At 45.7% G+C, this 23,973-nt stretch overlaps 1 protein-coding gene across 5 annotated transcripts in view; it reads right to left on the bottom strand.

The window, feature by feature from the left end:
• Positions 1-23,973, bottom strand: part of wdsub1 (WD repeat, sterile alpha motif and U-box domain containing 1) — a 111,015-nt gene that overhangs the window by 71,753 nt on the left and 15,289 nt on the right. For 2 of the 5 annotated variants that reach the window (XM_070875594.1, XM_070875592.1), the window contains exon 2: positions 449-914. In XM_070875594.1, the coding sequence (XP_070731695.1) occupies positions 449-846 (398 nt within the window). In that variant the 5' untranslated portion in view covers positions 847-914. Of the gene's footprint in view, positions 1-448; positions 915-6,455; positions 6,534-22,669; positions 22,837-23,973 lie in introns of those variants that run through there. The other 3 variants (XM_070875593.1, XM_070875595.1, XM_070875596.1) reach the window with 3 other exon arrangements.

Below are 23,973 nucleotides of genomic sequence, written 5' to 3'. Positions count from 1 at the left end.
TATATTTGCAGTTACACAGATGCTGTTGCTGACTGACCAGAATGGATGGTGTTAAAGAGGGAAATGTGGGTGCCGAGTAAGTAGCACAATGTATTTAAGGACCTTAGAGATAAAAGATTGGAGATGAAGCAGTAATTCAAGTGGACAGAGGGGTTGAGGTAGTTGTTTTTTTTTTAAAGTGGGGTTATTTGGCATTCATGCTAGAAATGATAGAAAATTATTTCTGCTGATGTTTGAAAAGTGACAAAAATCAGTGCTAGTGATTCAATAACGAGTTCTAGTTTCTTCAATTCAATCTCAATATCCACATTTACTTCAGAGTAAATTTAAATGAAAAAGATTTACTCCAACATAAATTCACTAGCAAAAAGTTTAAATCAAAATAGATTTTGAAACACTTCATGTAAATAGTAGTACTGAAAAGTTACGTGCTCTGTATCGAACTAACCTGCGAAGTTTCTTCCAGCGAACATCCCATAATGCCACAGTACCATCAGCGGCACCAGATACCAAATAATTGGAATCATGAGAGAATTTGCAAACCCTTACTGGACTTTCACTGGGCTGTTTCAATGTTGCCAACTTTTCCCCAGATTGGGGATTCCATAGCACAGTCATACCATCAGTTGAACTCGAAGCTAGAAACTTCCCACAAGAACTAAAGCAACAGGAATGTACACCATAGCTATGACCTTTTAGTGGTGAGAAAGGGAGCTCTGAGAAATCCTTCAATAAATAAAGGCGTATTGTTTTGTCCAGTGAACAGGAAGCCAGATAAATGGAAGAGAAGGCACAGCAGTTAACATCATCAATATGATCTGTAAGAGTTTGGACGAGTGTTACCATGGCCAACAGTTTTGATTCTTGCTTCTATAAGAATCTGGTCTTCCCCTCCTCTCTTAAAATGGTGAAACCTGTAACAGAAAGACAGGAAAAAAGCAGAAGATAACACCAGTAATAGTATCTGCTAAAATTCTTGCACAAATGTCAGTACAACAAACAGCTTTTTTGATTTATACAAATCTGAAAAGTAAAGGAAATACATTTTCAAAACATTTTTGATTCACAGTACATTGTGAATTGTTATAAAATGCTAATTTAACTGCCAATATTACAACAAACTCCTACCTTGAAAAGTATGAACTGCTGTCAATGTCTTACAAAAAAATATTTTAAAACAATTCATAGAATCGTAGGAACTTATCCACACCCTCACTTTTTGCCTGCAACCCTGCAAGTTCCGCATCCTCAAGTATCTATCCAACTGCCTTTTGAAAACATTTATGGAATCAGCTTCCACCACCTTTTCAGGTAGAGCAATCCAGATCCTGGCCACTCAAGTGTGAAAACATTTCTCATCTTACCTCTAGATCTTTTGCAAAGGATTTTAAATCTATGACCTCTAATTATTGACCTATTCGCCAAAGGGAATACTTTTTCTCTATCTACTCTAACAAAACCTCTCATCATCTTGTAAACCTCTATTAAGTCACCTCTTAACTTTCTCTGTTCCAAGCAGAACAGTCCTAACTTTTCCAAACTCTCCTCAAAACTGAAGTCCCTCATCCCTGGTAACATCTTGGTAAACCTACTCTGTATCCTTTCTAACACCTTTATAGCTTTCAGAATTGTCCACAATACTCTATTATAAAGTTCTAGCATGATCCCTTTGCTTTTACATTCTATGGGCTCAATTTTGCCCAAGCCCGTTTTCTGGCATATTGCCAGAGTTACGCCCGTTTTTCTAAGCCAGAAATGCGCCGGAAATAATTTGCCAAAGTTTCCCCGATCTATAATTCGAATTTGGCGCCGCGCAGCATGTCCAGTCGCCTCGGGGGGTGGAACCTACTGTCTGCGCCGAAAAACGATGCTACACCTTCAGCGCATGCGTGGGGGGAAAAAGTTACGTTTCTGACATCGTTGCAATAAGCGCGCATGCGCAGTACAGCTCCCAGTTGGCAATCGGCCATTTTTAAAGAGCCAGTTGTGTGTTACAAGTGCTGTGTGAGAGCATTGGATAAATCGCAGCATCCCCCCCCCTCAACTAATTGAAGTCTTATGACTTCTCCCTTTCTCTCTCTCTCTCGCTCTCTCACCCCTGCGCCCCCCCACTCATTGCAGTCTTCAGAAGCCTTCCGACCGGCACCTCGCTCCCCGGGCTCAGTGTAGAAGGTTTCCGATTGGCACCTCGCTCCCCGGGCTCAGTGTAGAAGCCTTCCGACCGGCACCTCGCTCACCGGGCTCAGTGTAGAAGGTTTCCGACCGGCACCTCGCTCCCCGGGCTCAGTGCAGAAGGCTTCCGATCGGCACCTCGCTCCCCGGGCTCAGTGTAGAAGGTTTCCGATCAGCACCTCGCTCCCCGGGCTCAGTGTAGAAGGCTTCCGATCGGCACCTCGCTCCCCGGGCTCAGTGTAGAAGGTTTCCGACCGGCACCTCGCTCCCCGGGCTCAGTGTAGAAGGTTTCCGACCGGCACCTCGCTCCCCGGGCTCAGTGTAGAAGGTTTCCGACCGGCACCTCGCTCCCCGGGCTCAGTGTAGAAGGTTTCCGATCGGCACCTCACTCCCCGGGCTCAGTGTAGAAGGTTTCCGACCGGCACCTCGCTCCCCGGGCTCAGTGTAGAAGGCTTCCGATCGGCACCTCGCTCCCCGGGCTCAGTGCAGAAGGTCCGACCGGCACCTCGCTCCCCGGGCTCAGTGTAGAAGGTTTCCGATCGGCACCTCGCTCCCCGGGCTCATTGCAGAAGGCTTCCGATCGGCACCTCGCTCCCCGGGCTCAGTGTAGAAGCCTTCCGATCGGCACCTCACTCCCCGGGCTCAGTGCAGAAGCCTTCCAATCAGCATCTTGCTCTCTCTCTCATCCCACCCACCCCCTCCAAGGCTTGTTTTCCAGCCGAGCCCCGAGCCCGTGTCCGGGTACGGGGCGATTTGGCTGGCCAAAGCTACGACCCTCCGGCCCTGCTTCAAAACGTTCGGTGGTGACGTGTGAGTAAAAAAAAAGAGACAGCTTCTGAAATCCAACAAACTTCCATTTACTACGTTGACAGGTAAAAAAAAGTTGAACTTTATTATTAATTTTGAGTGTTCTTGACTCCCTCCAAAATCTTCGATTAAAAACAATGGCGGAAGAGTCCATGAGAGTCGGACAGTTCGGGAGAGTCGGACAGTTCGGGAAAGTTTGAGAGCCCGTGAGTTTGGGAGGCCAGGAGTCCGAGGAGCAGGAGAGCGGCGAGGAATTCACTTCTGAGAAGGATCTCACAATCCTTCATCCCGGCAGGTAAGTGGTTGGCTGTTTGATTGGTAAGTATCTCTCTTTTTCTTTTCAATTAGTTTTTAATTAGATAAGTCTAATTTGAGGGATGGCGGGGAGCTCAGTCCTGTGGAGTGCACATCCTGCGGCATGTGGGAAGTGCTGGACGCTTCGCGCGGCCTAGACAACCATGTGTGCAGGAGGTGTCTCCAGCTTCAACTACTCGAAGCTCCACATTTTGGAGCTTGAGCGGTGGCTGGAGTCAACACGGTGCATCCACGAGGCTGAGAGCTACGTGGACAGTTTCAGGAGGTGGTCACCCCGCAGCTTAAAAGCAGCAGGCAAAGGGAAAGTAGGTGACCACCAGACGAAGTAAGAACGCTAGGCAGATAGTGCAGGAGTCCCCCCGTGAGTCTATCTTGCTTTCAAACCAATATTCACTTCTGAACATTGGTGAGGGCGATGGTGCCTTGGGGAGTACAGCCAGAGCCAATTCCAAGGTACGGTGCACAGGGGGAGGAATGAAGACTAAAAGAGCTCTAGTGATAAGGAATTCTATAGTTAGGAGAACAGAGAGGCCGCAGACATGACTCGAGAATGGTATGGTGCCTCCCTGGTGCCAGGGTCACAAAGCGGACGCAGGGCAGTCTGGGGGGAGAGGGTAAACAGCTAGAGGTCGTGGTCCATATCGGGACCAACGACATAGGTAGAAAGAGGGATGAGGTCCTACAGGCAGAATTTAGAGAGCCAAGAAGAAAATTAAAGGGTAGGACCTCAAAGGTTGTAATCTCCGGGTTACTACCGGTGCCACATGCTAATGAATACAAGAATAATATGATAGAAAGGATGAATGCGTGGCTGGAGAGTTGGTGTAGGAGGGAGGGCTTTAAATTCCTGAGGCATTGGGACTGCTTCTGGGGGAGATGGGATCTGTACAAACCGGATTGCACCTCAACAGCGCCAGGACCAATATCCACGCGGGGAATTTTGCTAGTGCTGTTGGGGAGGGTTTAAACTAGCTTGGCAAGGGGATGGAAACCTGAGAACAAATTCAATAGGGAAGGAAGTAAAGCAGAAATTGGCCATTCGGCCCTTCGAACCTGCACTACCATTCAATATGATCATGGCGGATCATGCACTTCAGTACCCCATTCCTGCTTTCTCTCCATACCCCTTTGATCCCTTTAGCCGTAAGGGCCACATAAGAACATAAGAACATAAGAATTAGGAACAGGAGTAGGCCATCTAGCCCCTCGAGCCTGTTCCGCCATTCAAAAAGATCATGGCTGATCTGGCCGTGGACTCAGCTCCACTTACCCGCCCGCTCCCCATACCCCTTAATTCCCTTATTGGTTACAAATGTATCTATCTGTGATTTGAATACATTCAATGAGCTAGCCTCAACTGGCAGAGAATTCCAGATTCACAACCCTCTGGGAGAAGAAATTCCTTCTCTACTCGGTTTTAAATTGGCTCCCCCGTATTTTGAGGCTGTGCCCCCTAGTTCTAGTCTCCCCGACCAGTGGAAACAACCTCTCTGCCTCTATCTTGTCTATCCCTTTCATTATTTTAAATGTTTCTATAAGATCACCCCTCATCCTTCTGAACTCCAACGAGTAAAGACCCAGTCTACTCAATCTATCATCATAAGGTAACCCCCTCATCTCCGGAATCAGCCTAGTGAATCATCTCTGTACCCCCTCCAAAGCTAGTATATCCTTCCTTAAGTAAGGTGACCAAAACTGCACGCAGTACTCCAGGTGCGGCCTCACCAATACCCTGTACAGTTGCAGAAGGACCTCCCCGCTTTTGTATTCCATTCCTCTCGTAATGAAGGCCAACATTCCATTCACCTTCCTGATTACCTGCTGCACCTGCAAACTAACTTTTTGGGATTCATGCACAAGAAAGAGATCCAAAAAGAGTTTCATGCACAAGGACCCCAGGTCCCTCTGCACTGCAGCATGTTGTAATTTCTCCCCATTCAAATAATATTCCCTTTTACTGTTTTTTTTCCCCAAGGTGGATGACTTCACATTTTTCGACATTGTATTCCATCTGCCAAACCTTAGCCCATTCGCTTAACCTATCTAAATCTCTTTGCAGCCTCTGTGTCCTCTACACAACCCGCTTTCCCATTAATCTTTGTTTCAGCACCGATTTGTCAATGTGCGCTGGTTTTCTTAAGTGCCCAGAAGGTTTTTCGGGAGTGGCCAGATATGCCGACCTAGGAGGAAAACATTGTGGCCAAACTGCAAAAAATTATAAAAACCGGCACAGACATGAGGGAACGTATGACGTAAAAAAACAAACTGGCCTAGAAAAATCGTAACTAAGTCAGTTACACCAGCGCAGATCGCAGGGGGAAACTTTGAAAAAAAAATGCGCATACCAAAAAAACGGAGCAAATGACCCGGGGAAATAGAGACCATGGTCTCTATTTATAAATCCAAGTAACCCATATGCTTTTTTAACCATCTCATCAACTTGTCCTGCCATTTTTAAGGGTGTGTGTATATGGACACCAAGTTCTCTCTGCTCATCTGCACTTTTCAAAATCGAACCATTTATCGTATACTGTCTTTCCATATTAGTCCTCCCAAAGTGCACCACTTCACACTTCTCCGCATTGAACTCCATCGGCCATGCTTCTGCCCATTTCACCATCCTGTCTATCATCCTGAAGTATACAACTATCCTCATCACTATCTACTACGGTGCCAAGTTTCGTATGATCTGCAAACTTTATGATGTTACTCCCTACATCAGAGTCGAGGTTGTTTATAAAAATTGAAGAGTAATGGATCCAAAAACTGAACTTTAGCAAACCACCTCCCAGTCTGAAAAACATCCATCCACCACCTCTGCTTCCTGAGCCAATTCCGTATCCATACCGCCATTTTCCCTTAATTGCATGGGCTTCCATCTTCTTAAGAAGCTCCATGTGGTACTTTGTCGAATGCCTTCTGAGAGTCCATATATAAATCTACTGCATTGCCATTATCAATCTTCTCTCAACACCATCAAAAAATTTAATCAAGTTAGTCAAGACACAATTTTCCTTCAACAAATCCATGCCAGCTCTCTTTCATTAACCCTTGCCTTTCCACATGAAAGTTTATGTTGTTCCTGATAATGGTTTCCAATAACTTCCCCACCACTGATGTTACACTGACTGGTCTGTAGTTTCCTGTTTTATCCCTCTTACCTTTCTAGAATAGTGGTACAGGTACAACCTCCTAAATGACCGAGGCCATTCCGGTTTTCGGGTTTTTTCGGATTTCGGAACAGAAATCCAACGTCCCGAATCCAGAATCCCCTAGGTCGAGTTTCGGATATTTCCAGATTTCGGAGACCAAATCCGAAGTCCCGAATCCAGAAAGCCGAGTATGAGACTGTAAGAAGGTTGGAGTGGGGAGGTTTGGGAAAGAAAAAGATTGATTTTGCTTCAACAATGGATACTTACAATCGATACTATAGGCTGGAAATTCACCAACCTTGCACTTGTTTTTTCAGCAATATTTCGCCGTTTGTGGTGAAAAACAGTGATCCACTAGTTTCACCAAAGTCTTGCACTGCCGGTTTTTAAATACCGCTGAAAAGCGGACCACCGGCGTGCAAGACTGGAAATAGTGCTTTCACCTTAACTTTGACTTTTGGCGCACCCGTATTCTGGGCGAAAAAAACGCATGAGAAAAAATGCGATGCAGCCCAAATAACAGCGGTAGGTATGAAGACCTGTAAAAAAAAAGTAAGTTAAAGTTTTTATTTTTAAATTCTTTTTCAGCGATTCAATAGTTAAGTGCCTTGTGAATGTTTTGTGATTTTTTTTATTTTTTGCAATTTTTTTGGGGTGTTTTCCCCCCCTCCCAAGGCCTCTCTTACAGCGGGAATCGGCCTCGGACTAAAGTTGGTGAGGACCGCGGTTTCCGCCTCAAATCCCTGTGTAACGCCAATTTTTACCGGTGAGCGCATTTTCTAACGAAACTTAGGCCTTCAAAAAATAGCGGAGTGATTAGTGGTATTTTTGACAAAAAATGCCGAAAAAATACCGCTAGCAACAAAAAACAAATCTCTAGCCCTTTGAGTGCAATAAGTGCTTCTATGCAAACTTCACTGATGGGCACGTCTACCCTCAGATTATCTCGTCAAGTTCCTTTTTGTGTGTAGGGGACTAACAACTTGAAACACCTCTGGATTAGGTTAAAAATAGGTGAACTACTGTCTCACTTCTAGTGACAGTATCACGTGTTTCTGGCCAATAACCAGCTCCTCAACACCTCTGGAACCATGGCTCAGGAAAGATCAGCACTTTTGGATGTCTTGAGATCGTGAAAGCCACAATATAAATGCAAGTCGTTCTTTTTTTTCAGGAGGATGGGAATAGATTTGGGGTGATGGGGGGAAATGGGGACAGTAATTGTACAGTATTGTGTAAGAGTTCTGGTTGAGTTGAAGTGAGTTCATTTGATCAAGAGGAATTTGGCTATATCGGTGAGAACTGATTATACAGAGAGGCGCCATTAAAAAAAAAGTCTGGATTTTGGAATTCCGGATTTGGGAGGTTACACCTGCATAACATGAGCAACCCTTCAGTCCTCTGGCACTACTCCTGTATCCAATGAGGATTGAAAGATTGTGACTAATGCCTCTGCTATTTCGACCTTTACTACTTTCAGCAATCTAGGATACATTCCATCTGGACTAGGTGATTGCATACTTTCTGTAATCCAATCTTTTAATACGTCTTCTCTATCTATCACTATCCTGTCCATAACTTCCCTCTCCTCTTTTAGTGTAACCTTCTTACATCATCCGCTTCCTTTGTGTCATTTAATACTTGAGCCACGTCCACTGCCTCTGCATGAAGATTTCTCTTTGGGTCCTTAATCGGCCCAAATTTTGTGCTAGTTAACCTCTTATACTTTATAGGTTTATAAAATGTTTGAGTGTTCAATTTAATGTTGCCTGTCAATCTTTTCTCGTAACCTCTCTTTGCTTCCATATTAACTTTTTTACTCCCCTCCTGTATTAATTCATCTGCTATATAAAGTGGAAACTTGTCCACATATATAATTGTTTAGTGAACTATTTTTAAACATTTCAAATTACTTAATTTAACAAAGGCTGTTAACATTATACCTAAAAAGCATAAACACATTTTAATTGCACTTTGATATTATTTTGTTCAATGGTAATCAGCAATTTTTGTTTTTACATAGCAAAATTCTACACAAACTATGAAAAACATTTTGAAAAACTGAGACAAATCCCTCTGTTCGCCAAGACTGAATATAGGGTCATTTATTAGTGCAATGCAGCCTTCTAATTATTATATTGCAATTTACCTACCAAAACTATGACAAGAAGTATTTTCGCTCTTAATTTCATAGACAAATTAATATTATGGTCTTTTAGTCAGGAGGGGCCTTGTGTTCTGAAGCACACAAAAGGGAATACCAGGTTCTGGTAAAAAAGTAAACAGGGAGTGGTTTCTAGATTTGGGACCATTGGGAAAACCCCAGGATCTATCCAGGAGCCTGGGAGCGCAGGCAGAGCTCCAGGGGTGCGGGTGCACTGGGATAAAAGGTTCCCATTCTCAAGTTAGAGAGAACTGGAGTGGTGGGTTCCAGTGTGTGAAAGTAATGGATGATCCTGGGATGTGGCAGTAGTGGGAGGAGCACTCGCAGAGTATTTTAGTGGCAAGATGTCAAGGGAGGTGGGAACTTTCGGAGATGCAGTAGACATTGGGAGGAAAATCACAGGGGAGGGAGTCATTGAGTGTGGGTGTATTTAGGCGTACGAAAGCATGGGCCTTACGCTAAACATCTGTAAGACAAGGTCCTCCACCAGCCTGTCCTTACCGCACAGCACTGCCCCCCAGTCATCAAGATCCACGGCACGGCCCTGGACACCGTGGACCACTTCCCATATCTCGGGAGCCTCCTATCACAAGAGCAGGCATCGAGGACAAGATCCAAAACCGCCTCCAGTGCGCTAGTGCAGCCTTCGGCCGCCTGAGGAAAAGAGTGTTTGAAAACCAAGCCCTCAAAACTGCCACCAAACTCATGTATGGCTCAGAGACATGGACCATGTACAGCAGACACCTCAAGTCGCTGGAGAAATACCACCAACGATATCTCCGCAAGATCTTACAAATCCCCTGGGAGGACAGGCGCACCAACATCAGCGCCCTCGTCAAGGCCAACATCCCCAGCACTGAAGCACTAGCCGCACTCGATCAGCTCCACTGGGCAGGCCACATAGTTCGTTGGCCAGACACGAGACTCCCAAAGCAAGTGCTCTACTCGGAGCTCCTTCATGGCAAACGAACCAAAGGTGGGCAGCGGAAACGTTACAAGGACACCCTCAAAGCCTCCCTGATAAAGTGCGATATCCCCACTGACACCTGGGAGTCCCTGGCCTAAGTCCGGCTTAAGTGGAGGAAGTGCATCCGAGAGGGCGCTGAGCACCTCGAGTCTCAATGCCGAGAGCATGCAGAAATCAAGCGCAGGCAGCGGAAAGAGCACACGGCAAACCAGTCCCACCCACCCCTTCCCTCAACGACTATCTGTCCCACCTGTGACAGAGTCTGTGGCTCTCGTATCGGGCTGTTCCGCCACCAAAGAACTCATTTCAGGAGTGGAAGCAAGTCCCCCTCAATTCCGAGGGGATGATGACGACGACGATTATTATTATTATTATTATTTAGGCTCCAGGGAGTGGAAGGTGGGGGGGGGTGGTTGGTGGGGTGGGGAGAAGTGAGGTTCTGGTAGCATTATTGCAGCCAAGGTCTTGTCTTCTTCTTCTTTCGTATGTTAGTAGCAAAGCAAATCAAATGTCAATGGGCTGAAAATTGTGGTCGGAGGCTTCCTTCGTATGAACGCCTCTGACACGAAAAAAATTTACGAAACTACCTGTTGGTCTCGGAGGAACATAGGATTCAGGTCTGAGGCCTTCGTTCATTGCGCAGCGCACGAGAAGATGTCTTACACATATGAAGGCATCTGCTTGAATCATGTGGGCCTGGACCACCAATCATTATCTCGTACAGATATTCTCATTGATAAAAATAGGAGCTCCATTTGTATGAGCTCCCATTACTATCAATGAGACTAACCCGCTAAAACAAGAAACACAGCACAATAAATTTTAAAAAACCTTACATATTTAAAATTAATTGAAATTAAATGTAATTAAATGTTTTAGAAAAAAATATATTTTGGGGGAATTTTTTTTAATGTGTTTTAATAGGGTTAAAAATAAACTTCTCTTAAATGGACAGGGTTTACAATCTAAAAATGAATGAATACATTACATTTTCCTATGTTTTAAAAATGTTATGCTGGTAAAAGTAAGCTACTTGCCTGCTTTTACCAGGTGTAAGAGCTTGAAGGACATTCGCTGGGCATGAGTTGAGCAAATAGACCAATCTCTGCTGCGCGGATGTCCTTCTCCCGGGGATGCGGAGAACCTGTCTAAATAAATTTTGACAGATCATAATTGCACACTTCGTACGCACCCGGCGAGGCCGCAATTTTCGACCCAATATCCAAGTTGGATATCCAGGCCAAAGCTTCCGGTGAAACAGCCTGGATATCTTGTAGGCCGCCTGCAGATTTCCTGTGAGGGCAGAGCTCAATGATGTACTCCAGGGTCTGATTAGGAGCTCCATAGTGACATGATGGGGTTGCTTTAATCTTCCATCAATAGAGAAGGTGGCAGCATCCATCATGACCAGTTCTGAGGCAGTTGATGGTTGTCCACTGTTTGCAAGGAAGGTTTGATCCTTCAGGTTGTACTGTGGGGTCCTCTAATAAGGAATCCATTCCATATGTTGCAGTCCTTCCAAGAATTTTGCCATCGGTCATCAAGGCTGAGGGGAGACCACTGAAGGCTTTCGGCATCGATCAAAATGGCCTTCTAGATTTGAGACGGGTTGGTGGTAGGTTGTTCAAGTCGGCTTGGATCGGCATGTGTAGCGGTTCTATTTTCTGGAGACTGCATAATCGAGGCGTAGGTGCGGTGGTGCGATGTTAGCAAGCACGGGCAGCCACCGTGTTGGTGTTGATAAAAGCATACCAGTGATAATTCTCATCGTAGAATTAAGCTGGACAGCAACAGATTGGACATGCGGACTTGATAGCCATGCTGGAGAACAGTCGTCGTCGTCTTCTTCTTGGACAGTCCCTCGGAATCGAGGATGACTTGCTTCCACGCTAAAACTGAGTTCTCATGTGACTGATGAGTCCTATGCGGGACCTACAGTCTCTGTCACAGGTGGGGCAGACGGTGGTTGAAGGAACGGGTGTGTAGGGTGCTTGGGATGCCGTGCATTCCTTCCGTTGTTTACGTTTGGTTTCAGCTTGCTCTCGGCGTAGAGACTCGAGGTGTTCGGCGCCTTTCCGGATGTTTTTCCTCCACTTTGTGCGGTCTTGGGCCAGGGATTCTCAGGTGTTGGTGGGGTGTTGCACTTTTTCCAAGGAGGCTTTGAGGGTGTCCTTGAAGCGTTTCCTCTGCCCACCTGGGGCTCACTTGCCGTGTCGGAGCTCCGAGTAGAGCGCTTGTTTTGGGCATGCGGACAACTTTTCCCGCTCAATGGAGCTGATCAAACGTGATCAGTGCTTTGATGCTGGGGATGTTGGCTTGAGAGAGAAAACGGACGTTGGTGCACTTATCCTGCCCAATGGATTTGAAGGATCTTGAGGAGACAGTGCTGGTGGTACTTCTCCGGTGCTTTGAGGTGCCTGCTGTATATAGTCCAACAGATTGGACATGCGGATTTGATAGCCATGCCGGAGAGCTGTCGTCGTCTTCTTCTTAGGCAGTCTCTCAGAATCGAGGATGACTTGCTTCCACACAGTGCTGCATGGCGGGAGCAGGTTGGTAGAGCACCTTTGTTTTACGGATGTTTAGCATAAGGCCCATGCTTCGTACGCTTCGGTGAAAGTGTTGATGATGGTTTGGAGTTCGGCCTCCGAGTGTGCACAGACGCAGGCGCCGTCTATGTACTGTAATTCAATGAAAGAGGATGGGACGACCATGGATCTGGCCTGGAAGCAGCAGAGGCTGAACAGTTTCCCGTTTGTTCTGTAGATTAGCTCCACTCCAGCGGGGAGCTTACGGAGAGTGAGATGGAACATTGCAGCAAGGAAGATCGAGAAGAGCGTTGGTGCCTTGTTTGACCCCGGTCTGAACGTGAATTGGGTCTGTGGTTGATCCGTTGGTCAGGATCACGGCTTGCATGTTGTCATGAAGCAGGCGAAGGATGGTGACAAACTTTTGGGGGCATCCAAATTTGAGGAGGACGCTCCATAATCCCTCATGGTTGACAGTGTCAAAGGCCTTTGTGAGGTCAAAAAAGGCCATGTTCAGGGGTTGATGTTGTTCCCTGCATTTCTCTTGGATTTGCCACGCAATGAAGATCATGTCCATTGTGCGAGATGGAGTCAAGGACACTCGCATCGAAGAGAATCGCGGCTGAAGAGGTCTTCGAAGCGCTCCTTCCAGCAAGCACTGCCTGCCTCTCTGTCCTTGATGAGTACATGAGTACCTCTCTGTTCTTGGTCAAAAGTGGGGTATGGCCTTGGGTGCTTGGGCCGTAGGTGGTCTTGACTGCGCTGAAGAATCGACGCATGTTGTGGTTGTCGGCTAGCTGCTGGATCTCCTGCGCTTCCTCCACCCACCATCTGTTCTTTAGGTCGCGAGTTTTTTGTTGGACTTCGGCCTTCAGACGTCTGTAGAGCTGCTTTCTTGCTCCCGAGTTGTGTTACTGTTTCCAGTCCAAGAATGCCTTGCGCTTGCGGCTTATTAGCCGCGGGATCTCTTGGTCATTCTCGTCGAACCAGTCTTGGCATTTCCTGGTCGCGTGACCAAGTGTCTCTTCACAGGTGCTAATTATGGAGGCCTTGAGGGCAGACCAGGCGCTGTGGATATTCTGCATTTCTGGGTCACTGGGAGTCGCCAGGTTAGCAGTGAGGCGCTGGCTGAATAGTGCGTTCTTAGCTGGGTCTTGGAGTGCTCCAGCGTTGATTTTCCTGCGGCATTGTTTCCGTTGCTTCGCTGTTTTGGGGCTAAATAGGACAGCAGTACTCAGCTGAAGAGTACACCAGGGCGAGTGCTGCCATACGTAGGGTTTGAATGTCTGCTCCCCATGCGGATCTGACGAGTTTCTGGATCAAGTTGACCCTACTCTTTAGTTTCTTCCCAATGTTCTGGAGATGTTGTCTACATGATAGGATGTGATCAAGCATGACTCCTAAATAGGAGGTTTTTTTGACATGGTTTACCTCTGCGCCACAAAAGGAGACTTTCAAAGCTTGGTTTGCTTGATGGGTGTTGAGGTGGAATGTCAAGGTGACAATCCTTTGCGGGTTTGGCCAGAGTCGCCATCGGCGGAAGTAGGCCTCCATCCTCTGTAAATCACTGGTTAGGGTCTCTTCAGTGATGGACAGATGTTTGTTCTGCGTAGCCAAGGCAATGTCAGCAGTGCATACGAACTTGCGGGACTCTGTTTCGGGCACATCACTGGTGTAAACGTTGAATAATATGGGTGCCAGGCCAGAACTCAGAGAGTCCGTTGTTCAATGTCCTATATCTGCTCTTCTGCGTGCCAGAGTATACACGAAGCTGTGTCTTGAGATCTTGTGTTTAGAGGGGCAAAATTTTTGCATGATTGAGGGGAAGAACGACAAGCAGATCATGGCTTGGCCTTTTTATAACCCATCTAAGCATCGATCTGGCCGTCAGATTTGGCTTGCTGCATGGCATTGCTAGCTGCCGGTGAGTTTTTCTATTTTAGCAAGTTTAAAGTGCAAAATACACTCGTACAAAATGTTGCCCTTGCCAAGACAGAGCCTATTGTTCTGAAGCTAACAGCTAAATCATTGTTTTTTGAGAGAAGCTGCAGCCTTCACATGAAACATGAATGAATGTACTTAAATACAGAAAAGACAACTTCTCAAGGTAAGCTGAATCACGTTATTGTGAATATGTTCTTATCTATTTCTTGTATTGCAAACCCTGTGGTCAATTTTCCCCAGTAATTTGCGCCGTTTTTTTGGCGCAGGCTGCTTTTTTTGTCCTAAGTTTCAAAAATTCAAGTTTCCCCAATCAATTTGCATCAGCGTACCTTAAGTTAGTTACGATTTTTTTAGGTTCATTTTTTTTTCAGCCAAAGGGGGCGTAACCTGCCACTCGCACCAATTCTGGCCAATTAGGCAAGTTTGGCCAGCTCAGTTACTCCAGTTCTTCTTAGGTCAGCATATAGAAACATAGAAAATAGGTACAGGAGTAGGCCATTCGGCCCTTCGAGCCTGCACCGCCATTCAATGAGTTCATGGCTAAACATGCAACTTCAGTACCCCATTCCTGCTTTCTCGCAATACCCCTTGATCCCCGTAGTAGTAAGGACTACATCTAACTCCTTTTTGAATATATTTAGTGAATTGGCCTCAACTTCCTGTGATAGAGAATTCCACAGGTTCACCACTCTCTGGGTGAAGAAGTTTCTCCTCATCTCGGTCCTAAATGGCTTACCCCTTATCTTTAGACTGTGACCCCTGGGGTTCTGGACTTCCCCAACATTGGGAACATTTTTCCTGCATCTAACCTGTCTAGACCCGTCAGAATTTTAAACGTTTCTATGAGATCCCCTCTCATTCTTCTGAACTCCAGTGAATACAAGCCCAGTTGATCCAGTCTTTCTTGATACGTCAGTCCCGCCATCCCGGGAATCAGTCTGGTGAACCTTCGCTGCAGTCCCTCAATAGCAAGAATGTCCTTCCTCAAGTTAGGAGACCAAAACTGTACACAATACTCCAGGTGTGGCCTCACCAAGGCCCTGTACAACTGTAGTAACACCTCCCTGCCCCTGTACTCAAATCCCCTCGCTATGAAGGCCAACATGCCATTTGCTTTCTTAACCGCTTGCTGTACCTGCATGCCAACTTTCAATGATTGATGTACCATGACACCCAGGTCTCGTTGCATCTCCCCTTTTCCTAATCTGTCACCATTCAGATAATAGTCTGTCTCTCTGTTTTTACCACCAAAGTGGATAACCTCACATTTATCCACATTATACTTCATCTGCCATACATTTGCCCACTCACCTAACCTATCCAAATCACTCTGCAGCCTCATAGCATCCTCCTCGCAGCTCACACTGCCACCCAACTTAGTGTCATCCGCAAATTTGGAGATACTGCATTTAATCCCCTCGTCTAAATTATTAATGTACAGTGTAAACAGCTGGGGCCCCACTAGTCACTGCCTGCCATTCTGAAAAGTACTCATTTACTCCTACTCTTTGCTTCCTGTCTGACAACCAGTTCTCAATCCACGTCAACACACTACCCCCAATCCCATGTGCTTTAACTTTGCACATTAATCTCTTGTGTGGGACCTTGTCGAAAGCCTTCTGAAAGCCCAAATATACCACATCAACTGGTTCTCCCTTGTCCACTTTACTGGAAACATCCTCAAAAAATTCCATGTGGCCTCTGTAGAAAAAGCTTTTGGCGAGTTAAGGAAATTGGCGCAGATAAGTGCAGCAGCTGCCCGGACAGCAGCAGGAGGAGAGGTAAGAGAGAGGGGGAGAAGCCTTTTGGGTATAGTTAGGTGCGGGAACCGGGAGGGAGGAGGCCATTCGGCCTGGGCCAGGTGCGGGGACCGGGATCGGGAGACCACTCGGCCTGGGCTAAGTGCGGGGACCAGGAGGGAGGATGCCACTCAGCCTGGGCTAGGTGCGAGGATCGGGAAGAAGGAGGCCACTCGGCCAGGACTAAGTGTAGGTGTGGGGGCCAAGACCAGGAGGCCACTCGGCCTGGGCTAGGTGTGGGAATCGGGACCGGGAGGCCACTCGGCCTGGGCTAGTTGTGGGGACTGGGAGGGAGGAGGCCTCTCGTCCAGGGATAGGTGCCGGGATCGGGAGGCCCTTCGGCCTGGGATAGGAGCGGGGATCTGCACGGTGGGGGGGACTTTAATAATTTAATGGAGGTAAGTTGCTGCAATGTATTTTAATGTACTTGTGCAGGTTGCAAGCTGGCTGTATGTTTCACTTTCCTGCCTCAGCCTGCATTGAGTCTTTGGTTACCGTGGCAACCTGATCTTTTTGGCGCAGATCAAGGCTCCACCCCGAAAACTAATGGACAGGCTAGGCAAGGCTAGGGAAGAAATCAAACAGGGAAACTTGGAACATTTTTTTTGGCGTACTTGGGCCTCAAAAAAACAGGAGTACCACCAAAAAAACAGCTTTGGGGAAAATTGAGCCCCTTATTTTAGCTTATCATCAGGCTGAGGGCAAAAAAGATGTTTTGACTGGTCCTCCTAAAGTCCAAGATGTCTCCTGGGCTGGCAGCTCCCTACTGATTTCCTCGCCTTTGTAACTCCATCTGTGGACATCCATTGCCATCTCCCCACCCCACCCACACCCCCCTCCCAAACCAGTATCCTGTACCCCACTTCACAAGACCTTTTGTCCCTAATAGTGGTTATATTTTCAATAAAGCTACAAATTAAAGCTACTTGCTCCACAGCACAGTACAGTACCTATCCCCCAAACCTGTTTGTTCTGTGCCTTTACCTGGTTACTCTTTTTCACTGCTGGACATTGCTCCCACTTGATTAATTGGACTCTATTGCTATCAGGACTCTGCTGCTCAGCTGAACTACGTTGCATGCCTCGGCTGCTGTGACTTTGCTGTGCCACTCCAAGTCAACGATAACTGCTCTAGACCACGGTACCTATCCACTACTTATCCTATCGCTGCCAGAAATTGCGACACGTATTATTTTTGGAAGTGTCAGCTGTGGCTCAGTGGGTAGCACTCTCATCTCTGAATCAGAAGGTTGTGGCTTCAAGTCCCACTCCAGAGACTTCAGCACAGAAATCTGACACTCCAGTACAGTACTGAAGGAGTCCTGCACTATTGGAGGTGCCATCTTTCGGATGAGACCTCAAACTGAGACCCGTCTGCTCTCTCAGGTGGACGTAAAAGATCCTATGGCTATTTCGAAGAAGAGCAGGAGTTATTCCTGGTGTTCTAGCCAATATTTATCCCTCAATCAACATCACTAAAAAATAGATTATCTAGTCATTACCACATTGCTGTTTGTGGGAGCTTGCTGTGAGCAATTTGGCTACCGCATTTCCTACATTACAACAGTGACTACATTTCAAAAAAGTACTTCATTGGCTATAAAGCGCTTTGGGACATCCAATGGTCGTGAAAGGCGCTATATAAACGCAAGTCTTTCTTTTTTTTCTTGCTGTTGAATGAGCCTTTGGCTTAATCGTAGCATTCCCAACTCTGAATCAGAAGTTCCAGGATTTGAACCCCGCTCCACACTGACCCATGAGTGGAGACCAGATCCTTGGCTGCTTTGACATCCAGCGGGATACTTGTATCCAGTGGGCTTGGGAGGCTCCCACCTCATTGTATAGATTGTGGGAGCCCATAAAACCCTTCCAACACATAGGATTAATCACCCCATCAGCTGGTATAAAAGGTAGTTATGGCCATGAAGGAGCATTCATGTCATGACCAGTCAGACTGTTAATCAGTCTGCAAATCCTTCCACTACTTCATACTATTCTCCAATGGCAAAGAATGTGAAGATACAAAAACAATCAACAGCAACAACTTGTATTTATATAGTGCCTTTAACGTAGTAAAATGTTCCAAGGCGCTTCACAGGAGTATTAAAAGACAAAACATTTGACCAATCTCTTCCTGTTGGGGGCAGAACTCCACTAAGTCTGTTGGCTTCACAGCTTTACTGTGCTGCTGTGTTGGGTCCTACAAAGAAGTCCACATTCTTCTGGGCTAAAATCCATTTCTTCGCTGGTTTCAGGGTTTTACTGTGATCTCTACTTTGTTGCCACATTCAACTGAGACTGTTCTGCTGGGCTGCTTCTATTCCATTACCTCTTCTACTGGCTTCTGTGGGCTGTTTCTACTTCTCAGCTGAGATTCCTCATTCACTATTTTCTGGACGCTGTTGCTATACTGCTGAATTACCTCTGCCCTGCTGTTATCCTCTCACTTCTAATGGCTAATTCTGCTCCATTAATCCTTTAGAATTTCTCGATCCTGTTCACTGGACTGTTGACACTCCTGCAGTTTCGCACGATCTTGTGTGATCCTTGCCACTCTACAGCTGTTCCTTGGAGCTTCTTTCTCAACTCCACTGATCCCTTAGATTTAACCTTTGCCCTCCCTGGCTCTCCAGTCTTTGCTGCTCTTGGTCCAGTTACTCAGATTTACTGTATATAAGTTGACTTCATCCCACCAATGAACCAAAGACTTCAACTTTGAACTGTTCCAGTTTACAACTAGTACAAGTCTCACCTAATTTCTGCCATATCTATGCAACCCAGAATTTCCTTTATAGCCATTCACATGTATATTTTCGCTGCTGTTCAGGAACTGAGCCCATTACTTCAAGCTCCCTTTTCCTTCCCCTAAGCCTTTCTTGGGCCATTATCCCTTTCCCTCCTCATTATCTGTCATGCCACCTTTCATTCCTCACTTCTCATATACTTAATGCACCCTGTCCCCCATCCTGTACTCTACCCCAACCATCACTACTCCTCAGCCTTCCTTCTGACCGGTCAATATCCAGTGTCGCATCCCCCTTGAACAAGCCCACAATTATCCTCTGTAACTCCCCTGGTAAGCTCCGATGAGCCTATCATTGTATCAGGTTCAAGCAGGGCCGTCCCATCTTCCTCTCTTGCTGATCTTGCTGCCAGGAACACCCGCTGAGAGATAACCTCACCAACCTCCTTCCCATTCTGCTCACCCCACCCAGCATTGCCACCTTGGACTCTTTTGATAGATCAACAATCACTTTCCCTTGTCACATTTCCCTCCAAAATGTCTGATTGCTCACACATGGGGCCTTTATCATCCACAACCTTACAGGGGTTGACATCTTGCCCCTTACTGAAGCCTGGTTACACTTTCCACTATCTGCCCTGTCCAAGCCATGGTGGTGGTGTGGCTCTCATCACTTTGATCATTACCCCATTCCTTTGGCATGTTTGTCGCCTTCAGGAACCTACCCTTGTTCCACCCGACTCGTCTCCTTTAAAATGCTTGTTATCTACCACAGAAGGGCGGCAAGAGAAGGGATAACCAGCCGTGGATAACCAAGGAAATAAAGGAAAGTATCAAATCAAAGACCAATGCGTATAAGGTGTCCAAGGTTAGTGGGAAACTAGAGGATTGGGAAAATTTTAAGCAACAGCAAAGAATGACTAAAAAAGCAATAAAGGGAAAATAGATTACGAAGGTAAACTTGCGCAAAACATAAAAACAGATAGTAAAAGCTTTTACAGATATATAAAACGGAAAAGAGTGACTAAAGTAAATGTTGGTCCCTTAGAAGATGAAAAGGGGGATTTAATAATGGGAAATGTGGAAATGGCTGAGACCTTAAACAATTATTTTGCTTCCGTCTTCACAGTGGAAGACACAAAAACCATGCCAAAATTTGCAGGCCACAGGAATGTGGGAAGGGAGGACCTTGAGACAATCACTATTACTAGAGGGGTAGTGCCAGATCAGCCATGATATTATTGAATGGCGGAGCAGGCTCGAGGGGCTAGATGGCCTACTCCTGTTCCTAATTCTTATGTTCTTATGTTCTTATAAGCCCCATCCAGAGTTTTTCTCAGAGATATCCTCTCTCCTTCGACCTCTGACTCTGCAGTCACCGTAATTTCAATCTTTATCTCAGTCCCCTTACCCATTCTCTGAATTCACTACACTCCTGTTCTCCCTAGCCTTCTCCCGTCTTCCCTGTAAACTCTCCTACCCATATTCACAGCCACACCCTCAGTATTACCATCTCTCATGGCACCTCGACTCCTGTGGCTTTGATCACTAAGGCCAGCTCCAATCATTGGCTTATATTTCCTTCTTATGTCACTGATCATCTTTGTTAATGTTTTTAATTGAAAGACTAGCATTTATATAGCATCATTCATTCTGGATGTCCCAAATCAATTTACAGCCAATGAAGTACTTTTGAAGTGTAATCACTGTTGTAATGTAGGAAACACGGCAGCCAATTTGCACACAACAAATACCCACAAACAGTAATGTGATATGCTTTTTTTAAAGCATTAGTTGAGGGATAAATATTGGCCAGGACAAGGAGAACTCCCCAACCATTCTTCGAAATAGTGCCATGTGATTTATTTATGTCCACCCGAGAGAGCAGAGGTTTAACATCTCATCCGAAAGACGGTACCTCCAACAATGCAGCACCCCCTCAATACTGCTCAAGTCTCTGGAGTGGGACCTGAACCCACAACCTTGCAACCCAGGTGAGGGATAAATGGGTCCTTTTCAGGTTGGAAATCAGTGGTAAGTGGTGTGCCACAGGGATCGGTGCTGGGACCACAACTGTTTACAATATACATAGATGACCTGTAAGAGGGGACAGAGTGTAGTGTAACAAAATTTGCAGATGACACAAAGATTCGGGAAAGCGGGTTGTGTAGAGGACACAGAGAGGCTGCAAAGAGATTTAAATAGGTTAAGCGAATGGCTAAGGTTTGGCAGATGGAATACAATGTCGGAAAGTGTGAGATCATCCACCCTGGAAAAAAAAACAGTAAAAAGGGAATATTATTTGAATGGGGAGAAATTACAACATGCTGCAGCGCAGAGGGACCTCGGGGTCCTTGTGCATAAATCCCAAAAAGTTAGTTTGCAGGTGCAGCAGGTAATCAGGAAGGCGAATGGAATGTTGGCCTTCATTGCGAGAGGGATGGAATACAAAAGCAGGGAGGTCGTTCTGCAACTGTACAGGGTATTGGTGAGGCCGCACCTGGAGTACTGCGTGCAGTTTTGGTCACCTTTCTTAAGGAAGGATATACTAGCTTTGGAGGGGGTACAGAGACGATTCACTAGGCTGATTCTGGAGATGAGGGGGTTACCTTATGATGATAGATTGAGTAGACTGGGTCTTTACTCGTTGGAGTTCAGAAGGATGAGGGGTGAAATTATAGAAACATTTAAAATAATGAAAGGGATAGACAAGATAGAGGCAGAAAGGTTGTTTCCACTGGTCGGGGAGACTAGAACTAGGGGGCATAGCATCAAAATACGGGGGAGCCAATTTAAAACCGAGTTGAGAAGGAATTTCTTCTCCCAGAGGGTTGTGAATCTGTGGAATTCTCTGCCCAAGAGAGCAGTTGAGGCTAGCTCATTGAATGTATTCAAATCACAGATAGATAAGATTTTTAACCAATAAGGGAATTAAGGGTTACGGGGAGCGGGCAGGTAAGTGGAGCTGAGCCCACGGCCAGATCAGCCATGATCTTGTTGAATGGCGGAGCAGGCTCGAGGGGCTAGATGGCCTACTCCTGTTCCTAATTCTTATGTTCTTATGCCATGTGAGCCATGGCTGACACCTTGAAGGTCTCAGCCTCTCACAAAAGCCTTCATAATGTTGTCTGAAGCGGTCTCAAATAGCTGAAGGCAGATCCTGCAGTTTGAGCTTGTTCAGTACACACCAGCAGCATTCTGTCAGTGCAACAGTTTCTCTGCAGCTCCAACATTATTTTTAGTTGCTTTTGGAAATTATTTGAAGAAAAGCCAGATGACTTTGAGAAGTTTATTAAGCATTTTCTAAAACAGAATGGCAGTCTGTTTTAATGACAGAGTGAAAGGTAAAGAGGAAGACTAGGAATTATATAGTGCCTTTCATGACCACCAGACGTCTCAAAGTGCTTTACAGCACAATGAAGTACTTTTGGAGTGCGGTCACTATTGTGGGAAACACGGCAGACAACTTCGCACAGCAAACTCCCACAAACAGCAATGTGATAATGACCAGATAATCTGTTTTTATTATGCTGATTGAGGGATAAATATTGGCCAGGACACGGGATAACTCCCCTGCTCTTCTTCAAAATAGTGCCATGGGATCTTTTATGTCCACCTCAGAGAGCATACGGGGTCTCGGTTTAACATCTCATCCGAAAGATGGCACCTCCAACAGTGCAACACTCCCTCAGCACTGCATTGGAATGTCAGTCTAGATGTATGTGCTCAAGTATCTGGAGTGGGACTTGAACTCACAACCTTCTGACTCAGAGGCGCGTGTGCTACCCCCACTGAGCCACAGGTGAAACCATTTCAAACTTGGCAGATTAGCAATAATTGCGCACATTTAGCTGCTTTTGTTTAATAAAGTGAAAGTTATGTATTTCCTGCAGCAGCAAAGTCCAATTGTGTTTGTGCATAATAGCATTTCACTTTGTATATTTTTGAAAACAATTTGAATGCAAACAAGGCAACAAATTTAACAATGTTTTCTGATGAAGTTTTAAACAAAAGTTAAATTACTTCAGAACATGCATCAAGCAGAAAGTGAGAGAGTTACAATGCTATTTCCACTTACAATTCAAAACCACAGATTCCATGATTTGTTTCTACAGCTGCAATCATCATCATCATCATCATCATAGGCAGTCCCTTGAATCGAGGATGACTTGCTTGAATGTCAAAAAGTTCACAAGTGTTTCAATAAAAGACCTAAAATTCCAGGTCTCGAACTAAATCTTGAAGATGCCTGTGCATGGATTTTCTTTAATGCGTGGTGGCCATTGCACATCAGCCACCACACGGGCTTCACAGACTAGGTCTTGGTCCAGTGGCAAGGGTTAACCAAGACAACTGGAGACCAGCTCTGCTGCACGGACCTAGCGCTGCAATGGGTGAGTGGAAACACATGGCAAATTGTGAAATAATTCTAACAGACTAAAATAATTTTGTTACAAGGTTTTTAATCCATGAAAATCCTTGGGGTTCCTATCCAAGGTAAATAATGCATTTGAAAGTAATTTCATAAAGTGTTTATGATTGACAGAAATACTAGCCATTCACATGGATTACTGGCTGTGAAAGCCCTGCTTCTTGCCAATCACTTATAAGATGTAAAAATTGCTGACCTTCTTTGGTTGTAAGTCAAAAGTGAATTTCATTAAAGCAGCGACATGTTTATTTATTGTCCCAGGGAAGCAGAGACAGAAGGAGTGGAATATTTATATTTATTGTTATAGTTGTGGTTTTTAATTATCATAGAAACATAGAAAATAGGTGCAGGAGTAGGCCATTCGGCCCTTCGAGCCTGCACCACAATTCAATAAGATCATGGCTGATCATTCACCTCAGTACCCCTTTCCTGCTTTTTCTCCATACCCCTTGATCCCTTTAGCTGTCAGGGCCATATCCAACTCCCTCTTGAATATCCAATGAACTGGCATCAACAACTCTCTGCGGTAGGGAATTCCACAGGTTAACAACTCTCTGAGTGAAGAAGTTTCTCCTCATCTCAGTCCTAAATGGCTTACGGAAAATCGTTTTTATCTTTCAGAAACCAAACAGAAAACACTTAAAATATTTGTGCCAATCTCTTGGAACCAATGCTAGATTCAAGGATGCCCCTCTCCACCAATGATATCAAACCTGCACCTCTTCCTTGAGCTAACAGACTCCCAAGTAAACACCAGTGAGGCAAACCCCACATCCCATCCCCTTATTCTTCCAAATGCCAGCATCCCCAACCCAGTTCTGCAAACTCAAAGATCAGTCCCCTAGTGCTACAGAGGTCTAGGTGCACCTAATACTACTAAACCCTCCACATACTCCCTCAGTGCTGCTAAACACCAGGTATCTACTTCTAATATGATATACCTTGCATAT

This window comes from Pristiophorus japonicus, chromosome 3 (assembly GCF_044704955.1).
Source record: "Pristiophorus japonicus isolate sPriJap1 chromosome 3, sPriJap1.hap1, whole genome shotgun sequence".
NCBI lineage: Eukaryota > Metazoa > Chordata > Chondrichthyes > Pristiophoridae > Pristiophorus > Pristiophorus japonicus.
This window is presented reverse-complemented; position numbering and strand designations above follow the sequence as displayed.